General features: G+C 35.2%; 1 protein-coding gene across 1 annotated transcript; it reads left to right on the forward strand.

Annotated features, from left to right (window-relative positions):
• Positions 1-7,656: 7,656 nt before the first annotated feature.
• On the forward strand, positions 7,657-10,989 carry LOC145059187 (IQ domain-containing protein IQM2-like). The gene is made up of 9 exons (XM_079007047.1): positions 7,657-7,784; positions 8,349-8,764; positions 8,837-8,951; positions 9,046-9,111; positions 9,207-9,295; positions 9,383-9,473; positions 9,587-9,826; positions 9,914-10,015; positions 10,111-10,989. The coding sequence occupies exons 2-9, from the start codon at positions 8,406-8,408 to the stop codon at positions 10,846-10,848; spliced, it is 1,800 nt and encodes a 599-aa protein (XP_078863173.1). The 5' UTR covers positions 7,657-7,784; positions 8,349-8,405; the 3' UTR covers positions 10,849-10,989.
• The last annotated feature ends 13,387 nt before the right edge of the window (positions 10,990-24,376 follow it).

The raw sequence follows: 24,376 nt of genomic DNA on the forward strand, positions 1-24,376 counted from the left end.
GATCGAACCAACTGCAGAAGCATATGGTATTCGACTCATTTCTACTATTTCAGCATCGGTACTCGGACTTTGAGTCTTACTTCGTCTGACATTGCTTTGGATAGGTAATTCTCCTCTCTTGGAATCCTTCATGTTGAAACATTTCAACACCTTGTCCAAGTAGGTACTTTGACTAAGTCCTATTAGTCTTTTACTCTTGTTTCTCAATATCCTTATCCCTAGCATATAAGTAGCTTCTCCAAGGTCCTTCATAGCAAAACACTTCCCAAGGCAGGACTTAACCTCCTGCAAGGTTGGGATGTCATTTCCTATGAGTAGTATGTTATCCACATACAACATGAGAAAGGTAACTATACTCCCACTAGCTTTGACATATACACATGACTCATCCTCGCTTCTTGAGAAACCAAACTCTTTGACTTTCTCATCGAAACAAAGATTCCATCTGCGAGATGCTTGTTTCAATCTATAAATGGATTTCTCAAGCTTACACACTCTATTAGGGTACTTTGCATCGACAAAACCCTCTGGCTGATCATGTAAACATCCTTAGCCAACTTCCCATTAAGGAAAGTGGTTTTAACATCCATTTGCCATATTTCATAATCATGAAATGCAGCTATGGCTAGCATAGCCCTTCGCAACCAATCGCGTCTTATAAGTGTGTACTTTCCCATCCATGTCAGTCTTCTTCTTGAAGATCCATTTGCACCCCGACTATATTACGACCTGGTATTGTCAACCAATGTCCAAACTTGATTGTCATACATGGACTGAATCTTGCTGTCCATCACCTCTTTCTATTTAGCAGACTCGGGCCTTCCATGGCTTCCTTGTAGTTTTTAGGTTCATCCAGATTTACCGGTGTCTATCACTGATAAATGTATCACACTTAGTAGTAATATAGAAACCATAGAACTCTGGTGCTTGTCTAACTCTACCGGAACGCCTCAGAGGTAAGGACTCGACAATTGGTTCAACTGGAGTTTCCTCCTCAGGTTGAGCGCTAGTGTTTGAGGTTCCTTCATCACTTAACTCTTGAATCTCTTCAAGGTTAACTTGCCTCCCACTGTCATTCTGGCATATGAGTTCCCTCTCGCAGAAAACCCTCTCCTCGAAATGAAGACACCATTGTTACTCGGTCTATAGAAGAGATATCCAAAGGATTTATGTGGGTAGCCGATGAAAATACATCGCTCACTATGAGGTTCGAGTTTGTTGTGAGTCTCTTGTCTTACGAAAGCCTCGCAACCCCAAACCTTAATATGTGCTAACGAGGGAACCTTCTCTGTCCACATTTCGTAAGGTGTTTTGGCAACCTTTTTAGTTGGGACTAAATTAAGGATATGGGTGGCAGTCTCTAAGGCATACCCCCAGAATGAGATAAGTAACGAAGCTCGACTCATCATGGAACGAACCATGTCCAACAAGGTTCTATTGCACCTCTCAGCTACACCATTAAGCTGTGGTGTCCTAGGTGGCGTCAATTGTGAAACAATTCCACATTCCTTAAGATAGTCGTGGAACTCGATACTAAGATACTCTCCTCCTCGATCAGACCGGAGCATCTTTATCTTCCTGCCCAATTGATTCTCCACCTCTTGCTTAAACTCTTTGAACTTTTCAAAGGTTTCTGACTTATGCTTGATTTAGTAGATATAGCCATATCTGTTGTAATCATCAGTAAAAGTCACATAGAAGAGGTTAGCATCCCTTGTGGCGGTTCTAAAGGCTCCACACACATCGGTGTGTATGAGCTCCAACAAACCTTCACCCCTTGCACAAGAACCAGTGAAGGGTGACTTAGTCATCTTTCCAAGTATACAAGATTCACAAGTGTCATCTGACTTTAAGTCAAATGACTCCAACACTCCATCCTTTTGGAGTTGGGTTGTGCGCTTTTTGTTGACATGTCCAAGACGACAATGTCATAAACATGCTTTATCCAAATCATTGGATAAATCAATATGCAACACATTATTTCCTATGTTATCTACAACCATCACAGTTTCATATATGTCATTGCATGGTAATGCTTCAAAATAAAATACACCATTAAAATAAGCACTTATTGAACCAGTTTCATTATCAAAAGAAAAGGTAAAACTTTGTTCATACAAACTGTGAAAGGAAATAATATTTCTTGTCATATCAGATGAGTAGAAACAATTATTCAAATCTAATTTTAACCCACTACTTAGCAATAAAGAATAAAATCCAATCTTGGTGACAAGCAACTTTTTCCTATTCCCCATGATTAAGTTCATCTTCTCGTGCTCCACATCCCTACTTCTTTTTAGACCCTGCAAATCAGAAGAAATGTGAAAACCACATCCTGTATCAAGGACCCAAGAATTAGCATGTGGTGATTTATTAGATAGAATAACATAAATACCTGTAAAGTTGGGTTTGATCTTCCCATCATTTATGTCTGGCAAGTATTTGGGGCAGCTTCGTCTCTAGTGCCCTTTTTCATGGCAATGGAAGCACTCGGCTTCCTTTGGATTAGAAGAGGGTGTCACATAACCAACTTTGGTTCCACTAGAAGAGGATACAACATGGGCCTTTCCATTGTGACTCTTGGAAGGAGTCCTCATCTTCTTTCCCTTTCCATGTCCAATTGCTAGGAACGGGGCGGTAGTAGGAGTAGGTACAACAAATTTTCCTTTCAAACTGCTTTCAACAGTTCTCAAAAGACCTTGAAGCTTGCTTAGAGTGACCTCCTCATTGTTCATATGATAGGTCATATGAAACTGATCATAACAAGAAGGTAAAGAGTGTAGAATAATATCTATTGTTAACTCTTCATCGAAGTTGACATTCAACTTCAGCAAGCGGTCTACAAACCTTTGCATCTTTTGCAAGTGGGCCGTGATGGACTCTCCATCCTTCATTTTGGTCGTGATCATGGAGGCAATGATCTCATACCTCTCCTACTGAGCACTTTGATGGTACCTTTCCTTCAAATCCTGGTGCATATCATAAGGCCAAAAGTCCTCATAGGACTTCTGAAGCTCAGCAGTCATGGTAACGATCATTATAGACAACACTTTGGTCGCGTCCCTCTCATGAGTTTTGTGCTCAACAATTTGTTCGGGAGTAGCAATAGATTCATCAATCTCCTTAAGCTCTTTATCAATGAAATATTCTTTTTCATTATAATGAATAGCTTTTCAAATGTTTTGAATCCAATCATTGAAGTTTGATCCATCAAAGATGACTCTCCCACATATGTTCACAAGGGAGAAAAAGCCGAAAGGGTTGGGTTGGAAGCATTGTTTGAAGTAGACATCTTAAAAGAATGACAAAGTTTAGATTAGATAAGGATCCTTAATATATTACCCAAATAAAATATTAAGGCTAGGAGCCAACACAATATTCTACAATTCGGAAGAGGGATGCCGTAATCCAATTGTAAAATATTTGAAGGTAGGTAAATGACGATTTACCAATTTCCACCATGGAAAACAAAAACGAAGATTTAGGTTTTAAATGAATTGAAATTCCTAGATTCTTTTGAGATTCATTGAATTCTTCAATGGCATGTTTAAATCTCGATTATTCCCTTCAAGTTTGTGACTGGGATACTGAGGATCACAAACAAGGTGTGAATAACCATGCAAATGTACTTGGTACTCTTAATATTACAGATCACCGATCAATGTGCCGGTTAACCACACACACTCCATTGATCCATGATTAACATCAAGCTACCTTTTTCCACACATTGTCAGTCTAAGATTAGTGTGTCGGTTAACCACACACGCTCCACTAACAGCTTAACAAGGTGCAAAGTGCAATTTCATGGAATAGCACCATTTTCACATTTTTTCTAAAGTAACTAAGATTGGGAATTTATAAAAGTTTAGTTACTTTAATAATTTTTGATATACTTATTAATGAGAATTTAGTATCCTATCCGACCTGTTCGGTTATTTTGACCCTCCACCAGTCAAGGAAACGGTGGGTGAGAGTAGACACCCATTAAACTACCATTTTATATACAGTAACCTTATACCCCTTTATAGATCGGCTTTGTGAAAGAGGCATACTAATGGTAAGACTGACTTGTCTTATACATATATAAAAGTATTAAACTTTAATATTATAATAGTATTGGGTTGAATTTTAAAATTTTAAAATTCTAGGTTTTGGAATTAAAGTTTCGTTAATGTGACTTTTCAAGTTCCAAAACTTGAGGGAAAGTTTTGTAACTTTTCAAAGACTTTTGAAATTCATAACTTATGAACTTTTATGTTCCATGAATGAGACCTTTCCAATTCCAAACTTGTGTACAAGTTATGAAACCTTTCAAGACTCTTTGATTTCTATAACTTACATTAGTTAATAGTTTCATAAATAAAAAACTTTTCATATTCCATAATTTGAGGACAAGTTATGGAACTTTTCAAGAACACATATGGATCAAATTAATTAGTCCAATTATGATGTGATGATCATTTACCAATTTAACCTAATTTGATTCATATTCAAGATAGTTTCAAATTTTACAAATAACTAGTATTTCACAAAAATCAAGTAGTTATCTTAGAATTTGACAAACTTCATGTTTTGGATGGGGATAAACATTACCATATCATTACAAAAGAAATTTTATGAACAAAAACAGTTTTTGGTAATGTTCATAATCAAAAACATGCCAAACATTCGAGGATTCTGCCATCAGATGCATCAACTCGTCGAGTTCAAGGCAAACATCATCCAACTCATCGAGTTCAATCATGGACTCGGCGAGTTGGTCCTGGCAGATTCCCAAAATACAGTTTTTCAGCTTTGAAAATTTACACAATTGCATCAATACAATAGAAAACACCCATGGCTCTGATACCACTGTTGGGTTTTATGTACTCTAACATTCCTATGGTGCACATACAACCCTAATGCTTTGGATCTAAGTTTTCTCTAATTATACATGCAATAAACATTTTCCAAAGCATGAAACCTAAACTAGCATGCAAGGTGATAATTGAATCATAAAAACTAGTTAGAATATTGCCTTGTGTAGTAGCTTGAACAACTTGGCCTCAGGAAAGCTTAACACCCCACGTGTGATGCCTCAAATGAAATCACAAAACACCAAGAACAATTTAGGATGAATATGGAGAGGTTTAGGAGACTAGAAATTGGATTCTCCTTCTTGGAATGTAAGGTGTAACCGATTTTAGCTTATGAATATATATATATATATATATATATATATATATATGTGTGTGTGTGTGTGTGTGTGTATGTGTGTGTAGAATATCAAGGGTCACATGTAACCCTAATCCATACCCATATGCTTATGATCCACCCATTTGATTTGGATAAATACTTCTTGGATTAACCCATAAGTCCATCACAAATCAAACCATGGATCATTAGCCCAACTCATATGTATCAATTTAATTAGTCTCTTTTGATCACTAAATTAATTCTTAAATTAATTCTTGATTAATACTAATTAAATAATATGATTTCTCAATTTATATATTATACTTATAGTATATTAATAAATCATAATTAACCTCTTACTCAAATATTCTTCCTAACATATTGCTTTAATGAATGCAACACAAATGGACCATGCTACTATCGGGTCAAGTACGTACCAATTATAATTATGGGCTTAGACACATTTTCCAACAAATACATGGTCCATGTATAGACCTGCACAGATTTCCAACTATCTTAATACATGATCCATATATAAACCTATGCAGGTCTGATGCTTATTTGCAAAAGCTGGTAACATGTCAAATAGTTATTTTTTTAACTGACAATAACATAAAACAAAAAAGGGCCAACCTCTGTCTGAACCAGAAAACAATAAAAAAAAATCCAAAACGAAACAACGAAACAACACCACCACCACATAAACAATAGTTAACATGCATGGAGAAACAAAAAAAAAATTAAAATAATGGACTAAGAAGGGAAAACAAAATGGTAAATGTGCCCGTAAGCGATTCAATCATTTTATAGCCAACCACTTCCACTTCTCCAGATTTGTAGTCAAAGTGTCAAGTGTCAAGTACATTGCTATTTTGGGTATAGATTCTTTTATGAACCACAAAACAAATATAAAATTAAACAAAAGAAGTCAAACGACAGCTGAACAGAGTATATAAACCAATATAATTACAACAACAATAGTACCAAATAAGAAGATGGGAAATAAACAAAATCCGAAGAGCTAGGTAGACCAGGCTGCCAACAGACTCAAAAACATTTTAAAAAACTTAACAACAATAGCATTGTACTTCAAGTGAGAGCCAACCAAAAGCATTATACTTTCCAACATGAATCAATAAGAGACTAAACTCCCAAGGGCAAATAACAACTCTAAATTAGATTAAAAACTTTCCAAAACCCAAAACTCCAACCTCAAACTCATTTGTGATATGTATGCACCAATGGAAATATCATCCAAATCCACTAATCTTGTCCACCAAGAAATGACCAGCTACCAGACTAAGTATCAACCTACTTCTAGATCACACTTTTGTACAAAGTACTTCTATCTTTTAATATTTACATCTTTAAATAGCAAGTAACTTCCAAAATCCCCACGATATCAAACCTCCTAGTTTTTGGGAAATAATACTCATCTTAATTCTACTTTTGACAATGTACATCCATTAATTCCACCCAAATATTTGAATCAACTGATCCAATTTCAACACCTCGCTATACAAGTGTGATTCTAAATTGAGAGTGGTCCCATTTGAGTTCCACATGTTTCAATATCATAGCAATAAACAAGAAAGAAAACCCACACAAAAAAAATTACCCACACTATTCAATTATCACAAGAAAGGGATAGTAATCATATAAAAAATTACACTAAACGAATGCCCACTAAGATATCATTTATTTCTGTCATTTCATGGAACACTTTAAGAGGGCCATCCAAAATCTCACATCTCACATAGTTTTCCTTTCTTCCTTAAGAACATAGGTCGAAGGCACTTAGAAGGCAGGTTGAAGGAGACTCATATATGTAAGTGATCTTAGCTTCATGTATGTACGTACGTGATGTCAGGATTAGAGGATTAGGGGTTGTATGTATCAGGATTAGAGGATTAGGGGTTGTATGTATATATGTGATAGAAGGGTCAATAAAATTTGGTTAATCTATTATATGTCAAAAAGGATTTAAACTTCAAGGGTAATAGGGTAAAATTAATGTTTCTTTTTAAATAATAATGATTTTAAAATATAATAATTGATTATAAATAGTTGAAAGTTGTTTAAAAATACAATTTAGACACATAAGATATTTTAAAGGTTAACAATGATTAATGGGATATTTAGATTTTAAGTTGAACGAACTCGATATTTTATTCATTAATTAGTAGGATATATAAGAAATTCTTCTCTTATTTTTTGTAAATCATATAAGTAATAATAAATAAATAAATATACAAAATAGAGTGTTATTGACCTATATTTTATTTTAGTGATTAGTGATTAGTGATTAACGCTTTAGTTTGTTACAAATTTTAACCGATCTAGAGTTCCTGCTTGTAGCACAAAGTGTTACTGTTTTCACGTCTCTCTCTCTCTCTTCCCTCCGTACCACATCTCTCTCTCTCTCACACACACTCACACGCGCTGAAACAACGTGATGGCTTCTATATAAGCTGTTCTTGCTTCCCATTACAATAGACAATTGTATTTCCTCTCACGCTCTCATATCAAAAAGTAACACAAAAGAACGCATACAGAGAACCCAATCAAACACCTCCTACTGACATTCAAACCCTCCTCATCTCTCCAAGGTATCATCTTTTCTCTTCTCCGATTCTTTGGGATTTATTCCTAACCCTTTTGATGGCATATCGTCATCTTTCCGCTTTATGCCTACAAGCTTATCGACGAAATGTGTCAATGAGGATACCATTTCATGTCAGTTCGTTTAGAAACTCTACTGTTAAAGCTTCGATTTTTCTTTATAAAAGATGGATGTTTCACCCCCTTTCTTACTTTCTTAATGGTTTTCATGGAAGTATTAATTTGATGTGTGAATGTATGTTTCCACTCTTTGAATGCGTCAAATAAACAACGATTATCGATTGCTTTATGTTACCCTCATTGCTTTATCAACTACTCGGTCTCATTTCGGTGTTTTGAAAATGTCAATTTGTAAACTTTCTTAACTTTATTGGTTTTTTGTCAGTCGAGTGATGTCACAGCTCATTACAATTCATTTTGTTTGCTGTTTGTTTTTATTAGGTGTCACTTGTTCCCATACAGAATTCACTAAAAACTTTTTTGCTATACATATCCTTCTATCAACAAGATCTTGATTAACTAATTACAAGTTTATCAAAATGCATCAACAGGAAAAATCAAGACATAATTAGAGGCTCTTCAAACTCCAAGCCATATCTTCAACTTGCATGGGGTTATCATTTTCATGCCCATTTGCAGCATATACAGATATAGAAACAAGTCTAAAGTCCATCAGTTTAGAAGATGATGAAGTTAAAAGTTTGGGGTTATCTTGCAGTTTTAAGATCCAAGATTCCAATCCAACAGAAATGCAAATAATGAGTTCTGAAGTAATGAAGATCCAAGGATCTCTTAACTCTAAACTTTCTTCAATCGATCATGTTGAAAAGACTGAAATACCCATGGAAGATGATCTCCAACAAGGAAGCCCCAAACATGAAGCAGCTACAAAGCTACAAAAAGTTTACAAAAGCTTTCGAACAAGAAGAAAGCTTGCTGATTGTGCAGTTCTAATTGAACAAAGCTGGTATGTGATATTCATTATATTTGTATTTTTATTATCATCTACATTTTTTCTTACAAATATATATTTTTGTAGGTGGAAGCTTTTAGATTTTGCAGAACTTAAAAGGAGTTCCATATCTTTTTTTGATATTGACAAACAAGAAACTGCCATTTCTCGTTGGTCTAGAGCAAGAACAAGAGCTGCTAAGGTATGTTTACAAAAAAAGTTGAATTACATATCAATTTTCATCCTTAATAAATGAAAAATAATAACAAGTTCTGCTTTTTTTTCTTGATTTCCAGGTTGGAAAAGGTTTATCAAAGAATAGCAAAGCCCAGAAACTTGCCTTGCAACACTGGCTTGAAGCAGTAAGTTAAACAATCTCCATAAAACTTATGTTGTTCTTAATTATCCATAATTAGGGTTTCATATTTCTTAAATTTGAATTTACTTTTTGTGACAGATTGATCCAAGACATCGTTATGGGCATAATCTTCACTTTTATTATGGAAATTGGTTGCACTCTCAAAGTAAAGAACCTTTCTTCTACTGGTAAGTTGAATGCTATAAATACTAATTTCATTCAAAAACATCACATATATAGTTCAATATCTAATCTTTAATATTTGAAAAAAAAAGGTTGGATATTGGAGAAGGAAAAGAAGTAAATCTTATTGAAAAATGCCCTCGATCAAAACTTCAACAACAATGCATCAAATATCTTGGCCCCGTAAGTCTCTTTAAGTTTCTATCCGTACACAGTACACAGTACACAGAACACAGTATACAGTACACAGTACACAGAATGAATACTTATAAAGATTGTTGATATTTTCTTTTCAGATGGAGAGGAAGGAATATGAGGTTATGATAGAAGAAGGGAAGCTTTTATACAAACAAACAGGAGAATATTTAGACACAATGGATTCACCAAAGGGTTCTAAATGGATCTTTGTTCTTAGCACATCAAGAACTTTATATGTTGGGATAAAAAAGAAAGGTTTATTTCAACATTCAAGTTTTTTAGCTGGAGGTGCCACATTAGCAGCTGGAAGATTAGTTTCTGAAAATGGGGTCTTAAAGGTAATAAATTTTCTCCCTTTTCTTATCTTCAAAAAGATATAAAATTTTAATAATTATTCTTATCATTCATTTCTTATTACTCAACAGGCAATCTGGCCTCACAGTGGTCATTATCGCCCCACTCAAGAAAATTTTCAAGATTTCATTTCTTTCCTTAAAGAAAATGACGTGGATATTACTCATGTGAAGGTAAAAATAACTCAAAACCATTCTTTTTATAATAACAAAGGTATACTAGAACTCATTTTTGGATTCTTATTTTATTTTATTATTATTTTCATCAGATGGATTCAGATGAGGAAGATAAGGAATCTCTTGGAAAGCAAAGTAGCATCATTCATATAAGAACTCATTCTTCAGAAGATGATGTCAGCGAAAAGGATCCTTTGGGAACAGATGATATAGTTCTTGAAGAACATCCATCAATAATGTCCAATGTAATAAAACAACATATTTCAGAATCACCAAAAAAATCAAGACTTTCGCGATGTTCAAGTAGGAAATTAAGCACTCTCAAAATACCCAAAAAAGACGATCTTTTTATCGATTTAAACACCCAAGATTTCTCATCAGAGACCATATTGGATGGGTATGAAGCAGCAGAAGACTCTTTCGTTTCTCACCAAATTCACAACCAATCAGGGAATGACATGTCAGATGATGAAGAACGAGAACACGATAAGCGAAATGTAGAGGATACAATTTCTAAAAAATCGATCTTTCGAAGGATTAATTCACATAAAGGGGAAAAATCTTTTCAATTGGGGAGACAACTTTCGTGTAAATGGACAACAGGAGCTGGGCCTAGGATCGGGTGTTTGAGGGACTACCCTATGGAGCTGCAGTCGCATGCATTGGAACAAGCGAATTTATCTCCAAAAAGTGCTCCTTGTAATAAGAATATAAATAAGGTTTTTTGTTCAAGTCCTTGTTCTTTTGAGAATAAGAGTTTGGTTTCAAGGAATTGTGGACCTTATAGAACAAGATCTTCTCCAATAGGTGATTTTACAAAGATTTTTTGATTCTTTTAGGGTGAATATGAGATTGACATAGGCATTTTTTATTCATTCTTTTTGAAATTTAAATGTTGAAATATGTATACACCTTTTTTTTTCTTTATAGAGAAATATAAAAGGAAAGTGTAGATGTTAGATTTGTATTCATTGATAATTAATTCCCTTTTTACAGTTGAATCATAAATGAAAGAAAGTTGATATCTTTTTTTATTTGCTTTCTTTGATCTTCCAAACATACGATTATCTAAGTTGTACTTTATGCAAGCGTGGTTGTACTTGTTGTACAATTGTACGTACTCAACAATATCGTCAATAAACGCGTAATTCCAGTAGATTTGCTGGAAAGTTTCATTTGTTTTTTTATTGTTATTCATATAGGGATGAGCGTTGACTTTTGATTAGTCAAAGTTTCAAATATCAATAGTTTGCTTTAAAGTTTACTTGGACTGTATGGGGAAATGGAGGTCTTTTCCAGCTTGTTGAAACCGTGTGAGAAAGTAAACAAAGTGTTCATTACTTCATTCGTCATTATAAAATTAGTAAATTACAATTTTAATCCTATGGTATGGAAAAAGTTATGGTTTTGATTTAGATGTTAGCTCAGTTGCACAAATGGTCCCTAAAATGTAGTTTGGTTGCATACTTGGTCCTTAGTTTAACTTAACAATGTATACTTTTTGCCCATGCTAAATGACTATTTTGTCCTTATCTTCTTCGTTTCATCCAATCATTGTATTTTCAACAAACCCTAAATCAAAGCTTTTGTATGAATTGTTTGATTTTGATATTTGATATTTGAGTTTTGAGTTTTGTCTGTTTTATTTTAATTTAACTTCAGGTTTGACTTTTTGAAGACGAAAATTGAGTTAAAAATGAAGAAGAAAAGGACAAAATGGCCACTTAGCATGAACTTAAAGGGATGCAACATCAAGGAAAACGGTCCATGGATCAAAAGTACAACCAAGCAATATTTTAGGGATGATCTGTGCAACAAACCAAACATCTAGATGCAAACTTTAACTTTTGAATACTACAAGGACTAAAGTTGTTATTTACTCTAATAAAAAAGGAATAAAAAATATTAAGTGTAGGTGATGTGTAACAGTCTAACATAATTGAAGTCAATGTGGTTGAAATAAAACAAAGATCCATGAGAACCAAATATTCTTAACACTAGGTTTTGGTACAACAATATTATAATTAAAGTTAATTAAGCATAGATTAGTGCAAATGGCAGTTGTACTTGTCTGTGGTACCATCTTCAATGTCCCAGATTTCCTTTGAGCAATGGAACATGGTGACTACATGTGATTGAGATGCCCGACCTTCTTTTTAAATCATTTTAGGGATTTGCATTAATTGCAACTCCCATATATGGATCTTAACGTGTTCACATTGGTGACTCAATCGATAAATCATCATCCTAGTTGCATATATTGGTTTATATTATTGAAATAAGTTTTTAACATTTACTTGAGCTTATCTAAACGCTCGATACTTTCTTACGGTTCGTAGAAGTCATGGATTAAGATCTCTTTTGAAATATGCTTAATAAATTACAAGAAATGCATCATATATGTGAATGTGGTTTAGCCAATCTTTATATTTATTGTTATAAAAATATAGCCTTTTTATATCGGGTTGCTAATCTTGGCATGTGTGTAGCCAATTTTGGATACTCACCTCAAAACCAATGGATAATAGCTTGTTATTAGCCTTATTGTTCGAATTCAACTATGTTAATCTTTAGGACTAATCGGTAGTTGCTTTAGTGACATCATTTCATTATAAACTTGAGACAAGATGAGTTCAACTTTGGCTATAATCTGAAATAGAAGGTGCGAAGTGCACACATAGATAAACTAACATGGACTAAGGAACAAAGGTGTGCGGGGTCAGCACGCTGGTGGTGTTCCAAGAGGTATCTCTCCTAGATGGGTCTAGGGGAAGCTACCCTAACGGAGCCCAAAGGGCAACAAGAGCACACATAGATAAAAGATTGGTTCCTACCAAGACTAACCGTTGTAACTGTTGGTAAAATTGTGATTTTCCCTCCACAATTAATCGAATTAAACTACCATTGTCTCTATATATCGTTGTTGTCGGTTGTTGGAGGAAAAACATATGGAATTCATACTGTTACTCTACCAAATTACTGTCTCACAAAAACATAAAACATAGCAAATGTATTCTATATTTTGCAATGAGAAATCTCCGATAAAGTTCCAATATTTTAGATCATTTTACGGTTTAATCCCAAAATTTATTTTTTGAACAAAATAATCTTGATTATTTAATTTTATATAATAATCCATTATTTTCTGTCAAAAAAATATAATGACTGTTTCGTTAATTTTGACAAAATATAAAATAATTAGAACTTTTATGTTCAAAATATAAAAGTTGAGATTAAATCGTAATTAAGCCCAAAATATTACGAATTTATCGAACATTTCTCTTTTTGTAATCATGGATTTGCCTTAAATCCAAATTGATTTCTTTGATTATTCAAAAATCGAATACGTGTAATCACACACAGAGGGTCTAATTACAAATTTCAAAAAGTTTTTCTAACAATCCATAAAATTATTCAAATGGTTTAAATATCTTAACCTATTTTTCTAACACCAATGTTAATTTACTAACTTAAATTCGCCTACTTCATATTCATAAACACCAGTAAAAGTCCACAAAATCAATGTATTTTGAAGGATTTGAAAAACTACATATGTGTGAGAGATGAAACTTTTCTCATTAATCTATTGACCTAAAATGTTATAGATTTAAGTGAAAAATCTCAAAATTCAATCAACATATAGAATACCATCAAATTGGTTTAGGATCTTGGTTTTCTCGAGTTGAACTATGGTTTAAATAATATATATAACAAGATGACAAGAGAAAACATTAAGGTAGTACATGTCTACATGATTATGTTGGAGATTGTAGGTTTATGTCGTTGAGTTCATGCATGTATACAAACAATGGTGGATCAATTATTTCGTAATTGATTCTTGTGATGACTAGGAAGAATCTTATCCTCATCCACTTCTAATTGGGCATATGTATGCTTTTGGGTAGTTAAAGTTTTGGTTAGAGAATCTTGATCTCAATCTCTAATATGTCAATCATGTTGGTCAGTCTTCCTATTAAAACGATCGTTGGTTCTCTATATATCTTATATATTCTAGTTTTAAATTTGTCATCGAGTACTGTGAAGTGAATTATCAAGAATGTCCATAATCAAACTACCCATTTAAATACACTTTGCTAATATTCAAGTTTTAATTTTGCAATACGATTATTTTTAAAATAAAAAATGTATAAATTTTATATTGATAATATAGCAATGATTTTTATCATTAAAGTTTCAATTTGTTAAATAAATTTTTTATTTAAAATTATAAATAATGGTCCTTATGTTATAAGTTATTATTAAAGTTTTATTTTATAAATTATTATGTTCATAAAAGTATTTAATTGTTTAATGAGTTATAGCAAAATAGTGAAGTGGGTTTTAAAATGGATTAAACAAAATCGGCCAATATATTTTCTTTTCACATGTTAGGTTTTGATCCATTGGTCTAAATTTTTTTTATGGTGCACCAATGGTTTAAAATTTGATTTTTTATTGGTTTTGGTCCCTATCATCTTAAAAAGACTACTATACCCCTTAGAATTGTTTTTTTTAGTTTATATTATTATTTTTATTAATTTAAATAAAAAGGGCTCTTTCTCTCTCTGAATGAAACCACCACCACCACTTAAACCTAAAACATTTTTAGCAACTTGTTCAGCCTCCATACAGAAGAAAGTCATCGCCACCGCCAGACGCCGCCACCTCCCCTATCGTTATTCGCCACCAATTTCACCTGAAAAACATGCTCGATGGGTTGTCTCCGGTTCGCCCTCACTACCACCGCTGCCACATATCCGGTCTTCAACAACCTCAATTATCATCATCAACCATCAACATCGCCGCCAACCAAAGTTCAACCGGATCAAGATACAGATCTGGATCGAGAAGTTCTCCACCTCTCTTGTCTCTCTCTTATGTTGGTACCACTACCAGATCTTGCATAAACAAAGTTAGGGGAGACAAACGTTGATGAACCAGAGGGGTGACGACTATCATCAACTACCACCGCTATCATTGCTACGAAAAACCACCACCACTCATTTGATTCCCCATTCGAAATAAACCTACCATCGGAACCAATCGTGTTAATCCAAGCGTCGATTGACCCACCTCCAGTTCCTCCATACTTCTCCCTTCCTATGATTTCGATAGGTGAAATGATGTCTAGAACCATTTTCGATTTCTAGATCTTGGAAATGGACGATTGTGGACTTGGAAACATTTTCAGGTTGTCGATTCACCCTCGTATTCGCCAAAGCCAAGGTACACAAACCCTAACCACTGCATACATGAATACTTCTTCATCTTTATAGTAGGGTTCATCTTGGTGGTGATGATGCAAGTGTCTGGGATAAAGAGTTCGAAACAGGTGGAGTTGTAAGGGCTTGTTCGATTGGTGTGGCGTAGGTCGTTTGATGTAATGCAGATGGGTGTTGGTGGCGGTACGAGGGTGGTTTATAGAGGTTCCACGAAAGGTGATATATTGGGTGTTAAAGGAGAATAGTGGTGTTCCGGTGAGGAGGACGGCGGTCCAATAGCAGTGATAACTGGGTAGTGGTGGTTCCAAATTATAGAAAGAAATTAGGAAGGGTTAGGTGGGTAGATGAGATATTTTGATTTTTTAATTGAAATAATAATAAAAGAAATTAATATATATATATATATATATATATATATATATATATATATTCAAGGGCATTTTTGTCATTTCAGGTAGGGCATAGACCAAAACCACACAAAAGTGTCAACTATAAGGACCAAAAACACACAAGGTGTCCAAAATTGGACCGTTGGTGCACCACCAATCTTTTTTTGGACCAAAGTCATAGAATTTTCTCAACCAGAGGGACCATTTTTGCAATTTTGTCTAATTCATTAAAAGTTATTATTTTTCTATTCAATTTAGAGTAAAAATATAGTTTTGGTCCTTAATGTTTGCATCTTTTTTGTAGGCTTAGTTATATTTGATGTCTAAAGATTGGATTGAATTTTAAAGTACAACCGATAAGAATGAATGTTAAAGTACAACTTATAAAATAACTTTAAAAGTGGATTCTTAATTACCAATTGAAAATATTGTCTCATATAATTGATTAAGATAAGACCTTCAATCGATTATCAAAATCAAATATTAAAAAATAATGTTGTTGACAATATAAATAATGTTGTTGGCAAAAACCACCGCACGTCATGACAAAGTGATGAATTTCTTAATCATCCCATTTTACATGTCATATGTGAATTCGTCCAATGTCGAGTTGGTGGGTCACTTCGATAGATTTGTCATAGATGTCATCATATCTTTGTTCCTACTAGTGATGACATCATCAAGCTATGTATCAACTCTTGCACCACTTGTATCAATATTTTGAAAGATTAATGCCAACTAATAAGAAATGATATCCCAAAGATATTGCAGAACAAGGTTTAATCTCTTAAACATTGAATAAACAAAAATAATGGACGCTGATAACAAAATTTCAGTCAAGTCTGAATTAAATCTAGTCAAGAGTTAAAGAAGAACAGCAACTAAGTGTTGGAATCCTAAGTCTTGGGGTCCAAGCAATCTAAATTATGGAAAGTTTAGTTTATAACAAGTGGTCATAAGTTTTCTAGTCTAATACAAGTTGGTTTGTTAGGCTATATATACATGTCTATAATCGAGTTTATGATTATGAGAATAGATTGTAAAAACATTGGTTTTGAGTGATTTTCCAATTAATCAAAGAGTGAATTTTGGTTATTTTGTTTTGCATTCTTGTTTTCTAAACTTTAATTGGTATCAGAGCTTAGCAACTGAAGGTTGTGAGATCGATTTTTTACTTTTTGTCGAGTTAGGTCAACATGTCGAATGTAGGAGGAGCTGCTTCGGTGAATGTGAAGGAAGTTAGATCCACCACAATTGTCTGTCCCATGCTATCATCAACCAACTATACCGTTTTGGCTCTACGAATGAAGGTAGTTTTTAAAATCCATAAGGCTTGGACAGTAATTGATCCAAGAACAGAGAAGAATGGAGAGAAAGATTACCTGGCGATGGGGTTGTTGTATCAGGCGATCCCGGAGACTTTAATTATGCAAATCGGAGATGTGGAGTCCTTAAAGGTGTTGTGGGGTGCAATAAAAGCCATGTACGTGGGTGCTGACCGCGTGAAGGAGGCTAGGTTACAAACCTTGATGGTAGAATTCGACCGATTAAATATGTCTGACTCGGAATTGATTCACGATTTTACGGGAAGATTATCCAGATTAGCCTCAAAATCGGCAGCCCTTGGAGAAGTAATTGATGAGACAAAGCTTGTGAAGAAGTTTCTCAATTCATTACCGAGATTGAAGTTCATCCATATAGTTTCTTCTTTGGAACAAGTCTTGGATCTCAAATCAGTTGGATTTGAAGATGTTGTGGGAAGGCTTAAATCTTATGAAGAAAGGATTGGAGAAGAGGGTGATGACGGAGGGCAAGAACCAAAGGTTTTGTGGTCATCGAGCAGTGGCGGCACTGGTTCAGGTGGTGGCGATAGCTTGACTGGTGGAGCGAAGGAGAGATCGACAAAGGGAAAAGGGGTGTCGACTGGTAATCATGGATTCGATGGGTTATCTGGGTCAAGCGGGCCCAAAGGGAATAATAATAGGGTTTCTCAAATTGGTAATCGGCCCAATCACCACAAGTCTAATTCTGATTTAACTCAACCCAATTCCACCAATTGCAAAAAATGTAATTGTTGTTGTGACAAAAATCAAAAAATAGGGAAAAAGACCGATCTAAGGTGATTTGTTTTCGGTGTGACAAACCGGGTCACTTTTCCTCTGAATGTCCGGAACAACTCCAAAAAATTACAAGAAAATGAGTTTTCTGAATGTGACAACAACGACGAGACCGTATTTTAAATACAGATCGGGATTGAAGAATTCTCTAGAAGGGCTTAGAGATTCGAGGGTGATTATTGGAATCCTAAGCCTTGGGGTTCAAGCAATCTAAATTATGGAAAGTTTAGTTTATGGCAAGTTGGTCATAAGTTTCCTAGTCTTATACAAGTTGGTTTGTTAGGCTATATATACATGTCTATAATCGAGTTTATGATTATGAGTACATATTGTAAAAACATTGGTTTTGCGTGATTTTCCAATTAATCAAAGAGTGAATTTTGGTTATTTTGTTTTGCATTCTTGTTTTCTAAACTTTACTAAGTATTCATTGCAATATCAAATTAAAGTGAAAAAATTAAAGAGAATGAAAGATGTGATTCTTGTATTAATAAAGCGTATTGATTACATTGAAGACAAATGAGACAATAAAGACAAATGCAGACTATAGATGTAACGCTCACGTTTCCCACTAGACATTAATAAAGATGATGAAGTGGTTAGGGTCAATAATTATAATATTTTGAGGTTAATAAAAGAGGATTATTTGATTATTACGTGGTGTGTGTTTATAGCTACATAATAAATTAAGAATAGAATTCGCATCTAAATAGATTAAAGATTAGGACGAATATCCTTTGAGTGAGACGAAGTAGTCGTAATAAGGATTCCGGAGGTATAAGGAGCGTTCAAAACGGACTTATAACGAATGAGTTATGACCCGTTGAAGTTTCTCGTAGAAACCGGTGCGACTACGACGTCGTAAATAGCATATCGGAGTTAGGAAGATTATTAGCCTTAGTAATCTAAACAAAATTCGTAGTAGTCGTTAAACCAAGAGCGTATATATAGAAAACGCCCCAATCTGAATTTGTAAGAGGAAGTTAGGATTTTTAGAAGTTTCGTTGTAGCAGTATACGACTCAGAAACCGAAGTAGAAATTGGTTGATTGTTAGGAAAAGCAATATACACGAGAGTTGAAGATCTCGTCCATATGGTTTCGTCGATATAAAGACAGTCGAGAACGGATACCATATGAAGAACTTATGAATTTTTAACGGACTTTAACAGTCTAAGCCTGTTAAAAATATAGCTTTAAAAATTAAGTCAAAATTAGTCGACGGAGTCTATAAGAAAGTTGTTGATCTCGTCGAGAGCTTTACGGGGATATAAAGAACGTCGAAAACGGAGCTCGTATAAAGAAGATACGGTTTTCTAAAGTTTTATGAGAAGCGTCACGCGCTGGTGGGTTGCACGACGCACACCATCTAGAAGGTGGGGCGTAGACCACCATATTTGTGACATGTGGCTGAAAACGGGAGGAGTAACGTCTCAGGTGTGTGCGGCATGCACACCAGGCGCGACATGTTGTTGTGTTGTAAATAGGATTCGGTTGATCATTAGTTTCCTCACTACCATGTTGGGTTTTGATACAAAATAAAACTTTGTTTTTCACAAAAACCAACAATGGAAGACTTTAGAAATAACGAGATTATTTTTTAGTTCATAACAAAACCGAACCATCATGGATCCATTTATAGAGGTTAGAATGAAATAAAACCAACCATAGGATGTTTTATAGGTAACCTTTGAAGCCTTTGAACCCACTTGGTTTTGGGGTGTTGATGAAGATAACAAAAGATCAAAGTGTATGATCTTCTCTACAAGTATCCACCATCAAGAGTAAGTCACTTGGAATGCTAGTTCCTTCTTGTATTCTTGAGTGTCTAAAACCTTTAAGTGCTTAACTTAAATAAGCACTAAAGGGAACAACTCAAGAGGTCTTCTAAACACCAAAGTAAAGCACCAAACTTCAAAGGCTTGGAGCTACTTCACACTCACGGTTTTAGACAGAAGAAGAAAGGAAGAAGAAAAGCTTCACTCCTGCAAAAATGCAAGCCTCATGCATCTCTTATATAGCCCATGAAAAGTAAGGTCAAACCATTAAAATAATCTAAAGTAATGGTAACCTTTAGAAGCATGGGAGACAAAAGGTGGAAGGTTGAATTTTCTTTGAGTTATTGATGTGTGCTTATTTAGTTACATATTTCTTAAATAATCATTATTATTTTATGCTACATTGTGTTAATTCTAGAACAAAGGGTACTTATTATGTTTGAAATATGTTTTGTAGTAGCGAAGACATGCTCAAAAAAAAAAAGGAAGCATACAAGAAGCTGGGAGTAGGAAAACAGGAGATAAGGTAAAAAAGAAGACTAAGAAGCATGTTGTTGGACAACTTGATCCTCCCGTCAGATATTTGGCCATATTTCATGACTTGTAACTCCGATTGAGAAGATTCAAAATGTTCTAAAAACTACACACAATTTTGAACGACTTTCCTATTTTGAGAAAATGTTGATTCCAAACGAACACGCCATTTTTATCACAAACACGCCATGTTGAATAGAAGCTTCGCGATTCTTGATGCTGACTTGGGGAACACGAGATTTTAATGAAGAACATGTCGTGTTGGCTATCAAACACACCGTGTTAACGCTGAAACCTATAAATAGAACCAAAAATTAGACTTAATGATATATCTGGAACCTTAGATTGATTCTTGAGATTATAAACCCCAAGAAGCCATTTTGAGGGTCTAGAAGGCCGTTGGAACGCCGTTAAGATGATAGGAGCGAAGATATGAAGGATTGGAGAGCAGATTCATGTCGGTAATCATGTGGTTCGTTGTTTCGAACAAGATTAGTGTTTCAATATGATTATATATGTATTTACTTTCTGATTTGGGTATTAAACTCTTTGCTTTGTGTTTATGATTAGATGAACCCTTGATTTTGTGGATTAATTGTTATTTGGATTGTTTATTCGTGTTAAATTTATTTTACCAAGTTTAATTGCAAGATCCATATGTGTAATAGATTGTTACTTATTCCTTATTGCTGAATTGATAGAGTTTAGATGACCATCTGACTGTGTTCATTTGAATTGAGGTTATCCAGTAGAATTTTGACCAATACCTAGGGTTTGGAATTAAGTAATGAACTTTAATGTGTGTACATGAGTAGAATGACCATTCTCTGCATGTTTTAACTCCTATGACAACTAAGGTTAAATAAGATCAAATCTTGCTTAATATGAACTAAATACTGATTTGCATGATTGTTTGTTCACCTGATTAATGAATTAATAGTTGTGTTGAAATCAAAGGATTAGTATTAGTGAACATGAACCTAATCATATTAGAAATCAGTGAACATGAATAAATTGAAGGGTTATGAGCATTCTAACACTCCTATGGTGTACATGTAACCCTATAAACCTTGGATATATGTTTTCTCTATTATACATGCAAATATTTAATATTCTATATTCCAAGGTTTCATCCTAACTAACATAATATAAAGCAACTATACTACAAAATCCTAGTTAAATGACATACCTTTTGATGAAGCTTGAAGTCTTGAACTTTAAGAGCTTAGCCCCAATAGTGTAGAAGCCTCAAGTGGAATCACAAATCACCAAAACCACCTTGGAAAACTTGAGAGAATTGAATGCACACTAGAAATTGGCCCACTCTTGTATCCTCACACACTAGTGCCATTTCATGTGCCAAAGACCTCTTTATATAGTATGGAGGATTAGGGCTACATTCATGTAAACCCTAATACCCATGACCTTTCATTTCTATAGGATCCATGGGTTAAAAACTCCATGGACTATCCATGCAAGCATAGCCCAACCTAAATGAACTTGGCCCATGTTATATATATAAGATTCCATATTTAATTAGTTCCTTTTGATCACTAAATTAATTCTATATTAATTATTGATCAATACTAATTAAATAACATGATTTCATATTAATATATTAGAACTTATAATCTATTAATATAAATCATAAACATACTATTCTCAAAAGACTATCCATATAAAATGTTCCGATGAAGTGCAACCCAAATGGACCATGCTACTCTCGGGTCGAATACATACCAATAATAGTTATGAGCTTAGAAATCTAATCCAACATAAATAAGTATGTGTGCACAATTATTTATGATTGTAATTTGTCTAAACCAAAGTACCTAAATATATTTTTCTTCGGTCAGTTTATCAAGATTTGCTATTTAGAAGTTTGTTGAAATTTAATTCCATAAAACCTTTCTTTACTGCTTTCATGTAACCTATAATCATTCTAAATTAATTCACTACCGTTCCCCTTGAGTTCGACACTGTTACTTATCAAAACTATACTATACTCGATCGGGTTCACTGCCTCTAAGGTGTGGTTTAGATGCCATAAACTAGGAATTATAAATTAAAAACTAGTGCATTAAAAATACACATCAAGTTTTTGTTGTTATATGCAGGAATTCATGATCATACGCATTGCGTGGTTTTACTTTTTGCATGGGTTTCGAGATTGCAAGCGATTAGGGAATTCTTGACTTGGTTAGTTTACTACTTTGCTGATTTTTCCAACACAATCCACGAGGTGTAGTATAGCAAGGCGTGTCGAGGGTGTAGCACCTGGTTCCTGGTACGTAAAATTTATCTTAGTGTTTTTCATTTTTAGCCTTGGACTTGGCGAGTTGTAGGTCCGACTCGCCGAGTAGAGACGGGATCCGGAACACGTTTAAGTTGGCGACTCGGCGAGTCTCCGCTGTCTGATGAAACCCTAAATTTCAAGGGTTTACACCCTATTTAAACCCTCTTATCCGCCCCCAAGCTCGCCCCCTTCACCCTCAGAGCTCTATTCTCCGTTCAAGCCTTGTTCATTGTGAGTTTGAAGCATTTTAGTGTGTTTTCTTGAAGATTTGGAGAGGGAAGGAGAGTAGATCAAGAAGAAGAGGAGGAGGCCAGGCATCTTTGAGCTATCTCAAGTGTTTTCCTTGAGGTATAACTCGATTTCCCTCTGTTTTCATGCTTATAGTCCCTTCTAGCTCCATGAAAGTCCTTCTTGAGTTTTTCCCTAAGCTCGGTTGTGCCTTATGGTTTGTAATAAGTTGTTAGCCTCTAGATCTAGGTGGGATTGAGCTCCAGGAGCTTAGATCTACTGCCTTTATGGAGCCATATTGCATGAAAGCCCTAGATCTACTCTTCTGGTGCATTTTGAGCCCTAAAACTTTCATTGGTGAATATTTACACGTAAATTTGGAAACTTTACGTGTTATTCATTCCCTAGGAACCCAAATCTATGAATAGCATGAGCTGGATTCAAGTAGAATCGCGTGTATAGTATTTGCATGTGGCCGACTCGGCGAGTTGAGTCGCGAGTCCCGAGTTTTCCCCCTTTTCATGCTTGCGGGGTGGAGTGGTGAGTCGTGGGATAGAACTCAATGAGTCGGAAGCTAGACTCACTCGTGAAGTAACTCGGTGAGTCAGTGCCATGACTCGGCGAGTTCAAGGCAATCTTCTTGCCTCAAGAACAACTCGGCGAGTTGTTCATACAACTTGGCGAGTCACAGCTTAGAGTGTTCTTCGGATGAAGAAGAACTCGACGAGTTGTTCATACAACTCGGCGAGTAGGATGAAGGACTATTGGCCTTTAGTTTAGAAGGAGAACTCGTCGAGTCAATGCTTAACTCGACGAGTAGAGACGGGTTTAGGGTCGGGCAAAGGGATAGGGACTCGGCGAGTTGACAGGTCAATTCGGCGAGTCGGGCCAACTGACAGTTGACTTTGACTTGACTCTTGATTGGTAAAGGGTAAATGGTCATTTTACCCTGAATTCGGTTAGCAGTATTTGACTAAGGGTTTTGTAGGAATTATAGCCGGAGGATTTCCGGAGCGGCAGCAGCAGCAGACAGCCAGTTCCCACACAGATCAACAGTTACTTTGAGGTGAGTTTCCTTCCAGTAGTAACGGGTCTAAGGCACCAAGGTCGGACCGTATAGACGAGATGTTAGTTTTAGAGTGTGGGCCGAGCCCGTATCTCTTGATTGAGTTGATTATGATATATGCCTGTATGATAGAGTTGTCTATACTCGTTGTCTGTGTGATACTTGTATATTATGGGTTAGCAGCTGAGTGTGGGCGAGGCTCGTATCTCTCTGAGAGTGGAGTGTGGGCGAGGCCCGTATCTCCCAGATAGTGGAGTGTGGGCGAGGCCCGTATCTCCCAACTAGCGGAGTGTGGGCGAGGCCCGTATCTTCATGAGTGTGGGCGAGGCCCGTATCTCCTAGCTGTTCATTGTATGTTTGTATGGTATGATGTATTATGGGGGAACTCACTAAGCTTCGTGCTTACAGTTTTCAGTTTTGGTTTCAGGTACCTCTTCTTCGAAGGGGAAGGAGCTGGCGCGGTAGCGGTACATCACACACATGCTTTATATTCCGCATTATGATATCACCTGGGGATTTGTACTCTGACACTTTTATGTTTTATAAAAATGTTTTCCAGACATGCAATATCTTTTGTGAAATGATATGATCGTTGAACGTTTTATTCCTAATGTTTTGCTAAGTACATGTTTTAAAAAAAATGAAATTTTTGGCTCGTATTTTTGGGATGTTATATAGAGGGTTCAGTAGAAGAACAAACTCTTGCTACTCTTGACTAGTTAGATCTTTG

The sequence above is a fragment of the Lactuca serriola genome, chromosome 6 (genome assembly GCF_051521515.1).
Source record: "Lactuca serriola cultivar US96UC23 chromosome 6, Lser_US96UC23_V15, whole genome shotgun sequence".
Classification (NCBI taxonomy): Eukaryota; Viridiplantae; Streptophyta; class Magnoliopsida; order Asterales; family Asteraceae; genus Lactuca; species Lactuca serriola.

Coding starts and splice junctions, on each gene's coding strand:
- LOC145059187 (XM_079007047.1), top strand. CDS start 8,406: ATGGGGTTATCATTTTCATGCCCATTTGCAGCATATACAGATATAGAA. Junction 8,765..8,836: donor GTTCTAATTGAACAAAGCTG/GTATGTGATATT, acceptor ATATTTTTGTAG/GTGGAAGCTTTTAGATTTTG. Junction 9,112..9,206: donor TGCAACACTGGCTTGAAGCA/GTAAGTTAAACA, acceptor TTTTTGTGACAG/ATTGATCCAAGACATCGTTA.